The sequence below is a fragment of the Gossypium arboreum genome, chromosome 8, assembly GCF_025698485.1.
Source record: "Gossypium arboreum isolate Shixiya-1 chromosome 8, ASM2569848v2, whole genome shotgun sequence".
Lineage (NCBI taxonomy): Eukaryota > Viridiplantae > Streptophyta > Magnoliopsida > Malvales > Malvaceae > Gossypium > Gossypium arboreum.
Window position 1 is genome coordinate 61,609,515 of NC_069077.1, and position 12,212 is coordinate 61,621,726.

General features: G+C 32.8%; 1 protein-coding gene across 1 annotated transcript; it reads left to right on the top strand.

Moving 5' to 3' along the window:
* Positions 1 to 6,578: 6,578 nt before the first annotated feature.
* On the top strand, positions 6,579 to 10,015 carry LOC108462807 (uncharacterized). The gene is made up of 5 exons (XM_017762711.2): positions 6,579 to 7,105; positions 7,458 to 7,758; positions 8,282 to 8,440; positions 8,595 to 8,890; positions 9,396 to 10,015. The coding sequence occupies exons 1-5, from the start codon at positions 6,905 to 6,907 to the stop codon at positions 9,615 to 9,617; spliced, it is 1,179 nt and encodes a 392-aa protein (XP_017618200.1). The 5' UTR covers positions 6,579 to 6,904; the 3' UTR covers positions 9,618 to 10,015.
* The last annotated feature ends 2,197 nt before the right edge of the window (positions 10,016 to 12,212 follow it).

The following is a 12,212-nucleotide window of genomic DNA, read 5'->3' on the forward strand; positions in this document are numbered from 1 at the left end:
AGACAAGTTGGTCCTAGTTGATAAAATCTGTAAGAATTGTCCTTTGATGATTCGAGGTCATTGTTTCCCGGCTAACTTTATGTTGTTACCATTTGATGAATTTGATGTAATACTTGGTATGGATTGGTTAGCACTGCATGATGTAATTGTAAATTGTGGTAGTAAGTATATTAAATTGAAATACCCGGATGGTGAGATTCTACGGGTTGATTCAAGAGAGTTGGATACGCCTCCGGTTGTGATCACGGCAATGGTTGCTCAGAGATATATGAGAAAAAGGTATGAAGCCTATCTTGCATTTGTATTGAACACTAAGGAAACAGAGTTGAAGATTGAGTCTGTGCCTATAGTATGTGAGTACCCAGATGTATTTCCAGAAGAATTACTCGGATTACCTTTTGAGAGGGAAATAGAATTTGGTATTGAGTTGGTGCCAGGGACAACTCCTATTTCTATTGATCCGTACAAAATGGCACCAACTGAGCTGAAAGAGTTGAAGGCACAGTTGCAAGAGCTGACAGATAAATGATTCGTAAGGCCAATTTTTTCACCTTGGGGTGCCCCCGTATTGTTTATAAAGAAGAAAGATGGATCGACGAGGTTATGTATCGATTATCTGTAACTGAACAAGGTAACTATCAAGAATAAGTATCCTTTACCAATGATAGATGACTTGTTTGACCAGTTGATAGGAGCCACCATGTTCTCTAAGATAGACTTGAGGTCTGGCTATTATCAGCTGCGAGTTAAAGAATCGGATGTACCTAAGACAGCTTTCAGAACGAGGTACGGTCATTATGAATTTCTCGTCATGCTATTTGGGTTAACGATGCACCGGCAATATTCATGGATCTAATGAATAGGATCTTCGAGCCATATTTGGATAATTTTGTTGTTGTGTTCATTGATGACATCTTAATTTATTCCAAAGATGAGTCAGAACATGCAAAGCACTTAAGAATTGTGTTGTAGACTCTGCAGGAAAAACAATTGTATGCTAAGTTTAGCAAGATCGAGTTTTGGCTTCAGGAGGTTGGATTTTTGGGTCATATTGCTTTGGGTGAAGGCATCCGAGTCGATCCAAGTAAGATTTCTGCTATTGTCAAATGGAAACCACCTAAGAATGTAACCGAGGTTAAGAGCTTTTTGGGCTTAGCCGATTACTATCGGAGGTTTGTGAAAGGATTTTCTATGATAGCAACTCTGATGACGAAGTTACTACAGAAAGACGTTAGGTTTGAATGGACAGAGAAGTGTCAGCAAAGTTTTGAGAAGTTAAAGACACTGTTAACTAAAGCTCCTGTTTTAATATTGCCTGAGTCAGGAAAAGAATTTGTAGTCTACAGTGATGCGTCCTCAAATGGACTGGGTTGTGTACTTATGCAAGATGGCAATGTAATAGCTTATGCTTCACGATAGTTGAAGCCGCATGAGAAGAACTATCCTAAACAGGACCTAGAACTTACGACCATCGTTTTTGCTTTGAAAATTTGGAGGCATTATTTATATGGTGAGACTTGCCGCATATTCACTGACCATAAAAGTTTGAAATATTTGATGACTCAAAACAAATTAAATTTGAGGCAAAGGAGGTGGCTAGAGTTAATCAAGGATTACGAACTGATCATTGACTATCACCCGAGAAAAGCGAATGTGGTCGCTGACGCGTTGAGCAGAAAATTCTTGTTTGCATTAAGAGCCATGGATGCTCGTTTGGCATTGCTTGATGATGGTTCAGTCTTAGCTGAACTAGAGGCTAGGCTGACATTCCTTCAGGAAATCTATGATGCTCAAACTAATGATGATGACTTGCAAGCTAAAAGAACTCAATGTGAGTTTAGTGTTGAGTCAGATTTCCGAATTAGTCTTGATGGATGTTTGATGTTCAAATATAGGGTTTGTGTACCCAAAAACAATGAACTTATTCAGAAAATTTTGCAAGAAGCACATAACAGCCTTTTGTCTATTCACCCGAGAAATACCAAGATGTACAACAATTTAAAGAAGATGTATTGATGGAACGGCATGAAAAGAGATGTTTCTAAATTTGTATCGAAATGCCTTGTATGTCAGCAAGTTAAAGCTGAACATCAAGTGCCTTCAGGTTTGCTACAACCTGTGATGGTCCCGAATGGAAGTGGGATAGAGTTACTATGGATTTCGTGACAGGATTGCCATTGACTCCAAAGAAGAAAGATGCGGTATGGGTTGTAGTGGATAAGTTGACGAAGTCGGCTCATTTCATTCCGGTGAGGGCAGATTACTCCCTCGATAGATTGGCTGACTTATACCTTTCTTAGATTGTAAGATTACATGGGGTACCATTGTCAATTATTTCAGACAGAGACCCGAGGTTTACTTCAAGATTCTGGAAGAAGTTACAAGAAGCCTTGGGTATGAAGTTGAGTTTTAGCACAGCTTTTCACCTTCAGACTGATGGTCAGTCTGAGCGAATGATTCAGATTCTCGAGGATATGTTGCGTTGTTGCATCCTCGAATTTCAGGGTAGCTGGGAAAAATACTTGTTGTTAGAATTTGCCTACAACAATAGTTTTCAAACAAGTTTGAAGATGGCACCTTATGAAGCCTTATATGGCAGGAGGTGTCGAACTCCATTATACTGGACAAAACTTAAAGAAAATCAGATTCACGGAGTTGATTTGATTAAAGAAACTTAAGAGAAAGTTAAAGTGATACGAGACTGTTTAAAAGCAGCATCGGATAGGCAAAAGTCATATGCTGATTTGAAAAGAAAGGAAATTGAGTTTCAAGTTAGAGATAGAGTATTCTTGAAAGTATCTCCATGGAAAAAGGTGTTGAGATTCGGCAGTGTCTAAAAGACAGTGTTGTCCACGGGCGGGCAGCATGGGCGTGTTGATAAGTCAGTGTTGTACACGGCCAAAGGGCATGGGTGTGTCCCAAGTCACACGGGCGTGTGAGTTCACACGGCCCATCTACACGGGCGTGTAACACTTTAAGATAAGGAAAATTTTTCTAAGGTGCCCAAGGTTTATCGAACGTGCCCAAATTTGTCCCGCACTGCCTCTAGGTATGTTATAGGCCTCGAAGGCCTATATAAGGGACGAGATAATCATAGCTGAAAGGTTTTAAATTTGAGCAAAAATTTGTGACCCAAATAGTGTGTTATAAGTGTAAAGTCCCAGTAATGCCTCGAACCCTATCCCGGCGTCGGATACGGGTGAGGGGTCTTACATAATCACATATAATAGTCCGTAATTATGGATGAACAAAGTTATCAAGCATGATCCACATTCATGTAATAACCAATTCATGCATCATTATATCAGGTTATGTCATTTCTATGTACTTCATGTACATACTGGTAATAGTTTGTTTCTAAGTCATACTATCTCATATAAACATCAAGAAACATATATGAGCTCAATAATAACCAAATTCTCATATACATATACTTTCCACATCATGAATTCAATAACATATACAAATCATACCCATGTATTTCAAGTACATTTTTATATCATTTCGTCTCAAGTTCATATTATTTCATGTTAGAATTTTGCTTATTAAATCAATTAAAATATCAATGAAAACCCGAGAAAATACAATTGAAGTGCACAAATCTAAAATCTTAGATGAACATATTCATCAAGCAAGTTCCATGTTCATATATCACCATCTCATACTTCTATATATCATGTATCATCATTTTCATGTATTTCAGGCAGACACATGTAATAATTCATTTTGTGTTCATATTTCCTCATGTCATGATTTTTCCTGTTGAATTTATTTAAAATATCGATGGATACACATGTAGTACACTCGAAGCATACAAATCAGATATCGTCAATTCATATTCAGGGGTACCCATAAGGTATATAATCAGGAAGCACACTCTATAGCCATATAACAGGATGCTCAGATGCGCCATGTAACAGAATGCTTATCCGAGCTAAACAAGAAACTCATAAGAGTTTAGAACAAGAAGCTCATTGAGCTTAACAAGTAACTCATAAGAGTTTTTAATAGGGAGCTCCGAATAGCATAACAGGGAGTTCAAGCGAGCCATGTCAGGAAGCTTATAAGAGCTTAAATCAGGACGCTCACAAGGAGCTGCGTTTGTGTCCGCAATAAATGCTGGATCACAACTGATCGAATCATGTAACAAGACGTTCAAAAAGAGCTGCGGTAGTGCACAACACATGCAGGATCACTACCAATCAGGGTGCTCGCAGGAACTATATAACAGGACGCTCGAGAGGGCTTATAACAGGATTGCTTGTTCAAGCTATAGGGTGTTCGCAACATATGCTAAACCACAATTAATATAGGAAATCATGTATCCATCGATTTTCATTATTTAAATGAGATTTAATTTTTATTAGGCTTTATTAGAGATATATATATTCAATTCCATATGCATGACAACTGCATAATTCTCATACACAACATTCAATTCAAGCATATAAATATACACAATTTAGTTACACGAACTTACCTCGACAAATGTTCGTGTACGTAAAATCTACTAATCCAACATTTTTTCTTGTCCTCGTTCTAATTCCGAATTTGATCTATCCAGATCCAATTAAGTCAAAATAGCCTGCTTGAGCTCACTTTCTCTTAGTTAGGGTTTCCATGTTTTTATTTGGGAAAGATAATGATAAATTGATGATATTTTCATTTTTTATATCATTTATCATCTTTATTTTTTTTTCACTTTCCAATTTCATCCTTTTCTTTATTTTATTTTCCATGGATGAATCATCATCCTTAACCACTAAGCATTTTTAAATGGTCTATTTGCCATTTAAGGACCTCCACTTTAAAGTTCTATAGCTATTTAATCCCTTTAGCTATTAGAAATTAACTTTTGCACTTTGTGCAATTTGGTCCTTTATCAAATTAGACATGTAACCGGTAAAAATTCTTTACGAAATTTTCATATGACATTTCCATCATACTATAGACTATTCCGGAATCAAATTTGTGGTCTCAAAACTATTGTTCCAATTTTACCGAAAACGGGCTGTTACAAAAACACTAACTCATGCAGTGAAAACACTAACTTATTTGTTTACTCATTAATTTTTTTTGTATAGTGTAAGTTAATATTAATTCTTGAAGTAAGATATATACAATATGGAAGTCAAAGTTTTAATCTTTTTCTGAACCTTTTGAGCAATTATTTACTTTGTTAAAATATTGTACTTAACAAATCGACGGAAAAAAACTTAAATGAAAAAATAACAGAAATAATTGTAAATTTTAAACTCACAATATGATATGTTACAAAGCAAACCAATTTAATAGATTTATTTCGTATATTGTAAATAAGTGTACATTTGAGATGTAAAACAAATTATACAAATTTGAGAAAATTACAAATAACCTGATCATCGGGGTCCGAGATGTGTTTATGAAATACTAAGGAAAACATGTTCTACAAGGCACATTTTCATTGATGTGGCGGTAAAAACACACTTTGTAGGACGTGTTTTTATTCTTTCTCCTATAGAACACGTTTTAAGTGCCACATTCAGTGAAAACGCACCCTGTAGGACGTGCTTTCATTTCTCTCTCCAAAAATAGCGTAGATTGATAAATTTTAAAATTTTCAACCTATTATCTCAAATATTTTTGTTTTTCAACATTTATGTTAAATTAACCAATTTTTTTGTTGAAGCTTCTAACAACTAAATCAGAAGCTATAATTAATAGAAGTTAGCCTTAAAATATAGTATTTGGTTGAAAGTCTTAACGGGCCATTAACACCATATTTGGTTGGAGAAATGGAATAACATTCTCCCCTTATTCATTAAATGGTAAATCATTCCTTTAATTGGTTGAACGTAATACTCATTCGATGGAATGACCATTACTTTCATATTACTTGTTTTTCCGTAATAGCTTATTCCTTGATATCACCAAAGAATAAATATTCCATGTAATATTGAATAATAATAAAAATCGAGATTAATCCCTTAAAATTTGGACTTAGACAATATAAAAATATAAAATAAAATATTTGAAATATTTTAATATAATTTGATATAAAAATAATTATATTAAAATATTATTAAATTGTATATTATTATTTTTATTAAATTTTATTTAATAATAATTATATTAAAATATGATTAAATTATTTTTATTAAATTATTTTAATAATAATCATATTAAAATTTAATAATAATAATAATAATAATAATCTAACTAAAAAATCTGCAAAGGGTACTGTGGTTATTTCGGTTTTTTTCCTTGTACTATTACAATATTCATTCTATTCAACCAAACACAAAAATACTATTATAGTTTTATTTCATTTCATTTAATTAAATAATTAAATTATTAATTACAACTCTATTACATTATAGATATTTTCTAATATAACCTTATTCAATTTCAGTCAACCAAATGTACCGTAAGTGATACAGTAAAAATTTTATATTAATAGAAAATCAGTAATCAATTAAGTTCTAAATAAGTAAATAATTTAAAAATCCTCATATCAGTATATTCTCTACGTCAAATGCTACATTAATTATCCATATTAGTCGTTACGACGAATAATTATATTTCAAGACTCAATTTATTGATAACTTTTGGATAAGAATTTAAATAATTTTTAGTTATTTTAATTTTTCATTTGCATTTAAGCAGAAAAAAGAATTAATTGATTAGCGGAAAATCTTGATATCGCCTCGAACCATTTTGCTTCTGATTCCTTAGTCTGGAAGGATCTGAATAAAACAATAACAATAAAAACTTTAGTTTAATCAAATTAAAAATCTCTTTCCTTCTCTTCATTCGAGCGAAAATAGTTTTCCCTATTCCTAAATTTAAAACCCTAATTATTCTTTACGCAAAGTATCATTATTAATAAGCTTTTAGAGAGAGATTGATAAATTATTTGTTAAAGATGGGTTCATCTTCGTCGGAGACAAAGTTCCTGCAAGAACTAATTTTATACGCCGCCAGCGCAGCCCTTAGTTGCTTGGTCCTCTTCGCCGGACTCCGGCACCTCGACCCCAACCGAGAAGCTTCTAAAAAAGCGCAGGAGCACAAGAAGGAAATTGCCAAGCGATTGGGTCGTCCTTTAATTCATACCAATCCCTACGAGGTACTTTTATTTCGACAAATTTAAGCATTTTATCTTTTAGGATAGATTATTTTCGAGTAATTTTTTATTTTTAGCCTTTAAAAACTTAGGTTTTGATTACTTGGTTATTTTACTATTATTATTATTATCGTATTCTAAGTCATTACATAAATGTAATGGGCTTTCTTATTTATGAGAGCTAAGGTTTTAAAATCAAAAGAGCAAGCAACTGAAGTAGCAAAGAGATTATCCTTTTGAATGGAGAATAACATGCTCATTACTGACGCTGCAGAAACCGGATGTAATAGCTTAACAAAGATATCGTCGTTTTAACTTCTATTGTTGCCTCATAAATGTACTTCCATTTTACCAGGATGTAATAGCTTGTGATGTGATAAACCCTGATCACATTGATGTGGAATTTGAATCTATTGGAGGATTGGAAGCTATCAAGCAGGCTCTCTATGAACTAGTGATTCTTCCATTGCGGAGACCAGAACTGTTTTCACATGGAAAACTTCTTGGTCCTCAAAAAGGGGTTCTTTTATATGGACCCCCAGGTACTGGAAAGACCATGCTTGCTAAAGCCATTGCGAAGGAGTCTGATGCTGTTTTTATTAATGTTAGGATATCAAATCTGATGAGCAAGTGGTTTGGTGATGCGCAGAAACTTGGTATGTGTGTAATGTCGTATCATATTCCTTTTTGATTATCGGGCATGTTGCATTTCTTTGACTATACCAGAATATTTACGGTTATACAGGATTACAATTGTTCTGTAATCTGTTTTCGTGGCTTTCCCCCCTATTGGGTTTAGTTCTAGACTTCTAGTAGAAAAGTCAGAAGAAACATTATATAGGTAAAAATAACACATTCAAGATAAGGTTAACTAATTCGACCATCCTAAGGTCATGCTGAGATGGTTTCATTCCATCACTTTTGGCTGAGAAAACAAAATGGTTTTGAAATCAAAATATGTCCTGCGATCAAATGTCCACATGCAGGAAAAGAAAAAGATGAAAATTATCATTGCATATGTAAGTTAAACATGCATATGAGTTAAACATGTAAGCTGACCTTCCTTATCAGTTAAACATTACTTTTTATGCCTTTTCTAATGGTTGTAATGCTCCATGCATATTTGTTTATTTTTATCTGTCTTGATTGTATTGTTTATTTACTCTTCTACTTTTGTAGTGGCTGCCGTATTTAGCTTGGCCTATAAACTACAGCCTGCTATTATATTTATTGATGAGGTCGATAGTTTCTTGGGACAACGGCGTAACACAGATCATGAAGCAATGACAAACATGAAGACTGAGTTCATGGCATTGTGGGATGGGTTTACTACTGACCGTGAGTATTTTTCTATCTAAAAGCTGTTACATAATGCTATTAGTTCTCCCACAAAGTCATGTATTCTATTTGTTTTCTGATTAAGAGCTCTCTAAAGAATGTTCTAGGTATTGGTTTTAAATTTTAAATTTAATGATTTTATATTGTTGTGCAGAGAATGCACGAGTTATGGTTCTTGCTGCAACAAATCGCCCATCAGAACTAGATGAAGCCATACTCAGACGTCTCCCTCAGGCTTTTGAGATTGGAGTACCTGACCGCATGGAGAGGGCTGAGATATTGAAGGTAATTTTAAAGGGTGAGAGGGTTGAACCAAGCATTGACTTTGACTACATAGCCAGTTTGTGTGAAGGGTACACGGGTTCAGATCTTCTTGAACTCTGCAAGAAAGCAGCGTACTTTCCTATCAGGGACTTACTAGATGAGGAGAAGAAAGGAAAACCATCTGGAGTACGTATTTTTTTGTATATTTCTTTTGTATCTTTGTACTGCCTTTCTCTAGTTTTTCTGAGGTTCAGCATATATATATGTATATATGTATGTATGTGTGTAGAATGATCTCACACATTAAATTGTGTTAAGTGATTAAGGGACTGAATGTAACATTTCCTTGGTCACAAGTACTGCCTTTCTCTAGTTTTTCTGAGGTTCAGCATATATATATGTATATATGTATGTATGTATGTAGAATGATCTCACACATTAAATTGTGTTAAGTGATTAAGGGACTGAATGTAACATTTCCTTGGTCACAAGTACATAATTGTAGTTGGAATGAGACCTTGTAGGAAGATGTTTTTATTGTCTTAAACATAAAGCTATGATAGAAGTGCTGTTTGCATGTGGAATTTATGAACTTGGGTAGTTTACCTCTAGCCGCCACCTTTTTAGCTACTTATAATTGTTTTAGTATTCATATCAAGGTATTCATCATCTTCTATTGTTTGTATTTCAGGCTCCAAGGCCATTATCACAGAGTGATTTGGAGAAAGTTCTTGCCACTTCAAGGAAGACAGGAGTTGCTGCAAATGAATATAGCAGGTTAAGTTCACAATTATCTGGATGGTCCAGACAAAGGGAATCAGATGATTATCAGGTTCAAGCTGCAATCAATGAACTCTCTAAGCTAGTAGTTTCACAAATCGTTAATCTTCAATCAGATTCCCAGGATGCCTGAAATTTTCATCTCTATACTCAGATTCTGCTACCTGATCTAGTATTTTCTAGTTCTGTGCCCAGAAAATTAGATTCTTTTTTTCATGGCAAAGCTACTTATTAACGCTTGAGGTGAAAGCTTGTGATAGGAGCTTTGGAACAGTAAGATCTGTTTTATTGTCTCCCAAAGTTATTCATTATACTAGCTTTCCAAGGGCTTCAATTCTTTTTTCCCATAATATCAATGGAGCTTGTGAAAGTTGGCAAGTATTGTGTTATTTATGGAAACCAGCTTAAATGTAATGATGTTTAGTGGATCACTGTAGAGACCGGTTTAGTTTTTGTAATAATAGCGATAACATTTATTATGTTTGTAATTGTTATAAACAGAAAATGAATAATTTTTTTTAGTTCTTCTAATTTTTATTAGAGAACGTTTTGTTTTTATATTTCTTTTCTCCCAAAAAATTATGGGCACCTGCGATATTAATACATTAACCAAACCATAAGAAAACCAGGCATGAAGAAAACAGCGTGTTCTGGACCCTTAAGGCCTGAATATTGTTAATGACTTAAAAATCCAACTTTGAACATAGACTAAAACCATAATGAAACTGTGTCGGACCTAGAGGTGGTGCTGTGACCTGGTTCCAAAAAATTTTAAGCCCAAGTCGCTTGGCCCGGTGCATAAGAATATTAATAAAAGATTTTATAATATGTTTTTATAATTGAATTGAATTTTTAAAAATAATTTTAATTATTTAAATTGAATGTGGGTTTAGTTGGCTTGAGAAAAAAATTACTTATCCAAGCCCAACTCTTGGATAGCTCTAGTAGGATTGTTGAAGTTGTCTCCAAAGGTTTCTAGAGTTCAAAAATAAATTTTTGGTTTGCTACCTAGTTTGGCTTCTAGGCTAGGCTAAATTGGTAAGTTAAAATTTTTTTAATTGGAGAAATAGGTTGTTTTTTCAAGATTTAGGATAATAGGCCGATTTTAGAGAGTGGGTGAAAATACGGCCAATTGTGCAAGCTTTCTATTGACATGCTAAGAGAAGCTTGTCCAACTGGGCGAGCTTTCTACATAGTTGGCAGGAAAGCTCGTACAGCTGGGCGAGCTTTCTGCTGACATGTCAGGAAAAGCACGCCTAATTAGAAGCGTTTTCTAGAAAGTTCATCCAACTAGATTCACTTTCACTCACTCTCTCCAAAATGAACTTATTTCTCTAAATCTTGAAAAAAAAAAGCCTATTTGACCAATTAAAAAAAAATTGACATATTCAATCTATTTAGCCTCTAGACTATAGATAAATTGTTAGTTTGGCATCTTAAGAATTTTTTTTTATCACTTAGGCCTTTATACTATCCCATTATTCCATTTCACATTTTATTACAAAATGTTATTTTAGCCAATTACATGATGCCATGTGTTAAAAATTTAAATTTATTGAAAATATAAAAGAATTTCACTAAAAAGCTAAAAGTTTCTAAAATTTTAAAAAAAAATAAAAACACTAGAAACCCTATCACATTTATGTATGTGGAAATCATGGATTTTGAACACAAATGTGTGATTAAAATGATATCCAATAGACATTGAAATATATGGTTTGAAATAAATAATCATTATAACATATGAAATATATACGATAAAATAATAAAATATATAGATTAAGTTAAGAGTAAAATGAAATTTAAACACGTAAGTACATCGATAAACGAAACTAAGTACACTACAATTATTTATCACAGTTTTGTAATCCATTTTGAGTTAGTGTGGAGTTGACTTGTGACACTAACTCAATTAATAACATTATTATTATATACAACTTATAGAGATAATGAATTGTGCATATTAAGATAAAAATGTATGAAACACTTCAAAATGAAGCTTTTGTTGAGTGGTAAGTTTAGGCTTTTACTAAGTGAATCAATGAGAGTTCAAATATCACTATATGTATAATTAAAATACCTTCGAATAATATAAATTATATTAATTACAGAAATTTCTTTCTGTAATTTCCTAATTGAGTTAGTGCTTGGTTGACTCATGACACCAACTCAGTCAAGAGCTTAAATAATAGTATAAATTGATATACAACTAATGGAGATAATGAATTGTGCATATTAACATAAAAACGTGTGAAGTACAACAAAATAAAAATTTGATTAAGTGATAAATTTAAGGTTTTATTAAGCCAATCAATGCCAGTTCAAAGCTTACTATATACATATTGTTATTAGTTTTATTGAAATGAAAATATACTAAAATACCCTAGAATAATAAAAATTATTTTAATTACAGGATATTTTCGTAATTTCTCTAATCAAATTTTTTGTTGAAATGAAAATACTAAAATAATCTAGAATAATATAAATTATTTTAATTAAGGAAGGACATTTGGATAAATTTTTTAATTAAATTGGTGTCTGTTCACTTTTGACGTTAACTTAATCAAGAGTTTAAAAATAATATAAATAAGAAAAAAAAATAAAAAAATTCAAAAATTATAAATTACCTAAACTTTTATTATTATTAATTTTAAAATTATAAAACATATAAATTTACTAAAAATACAATCCAACTTCATTTGAATTTAGATATCATTTGTTTAGAATC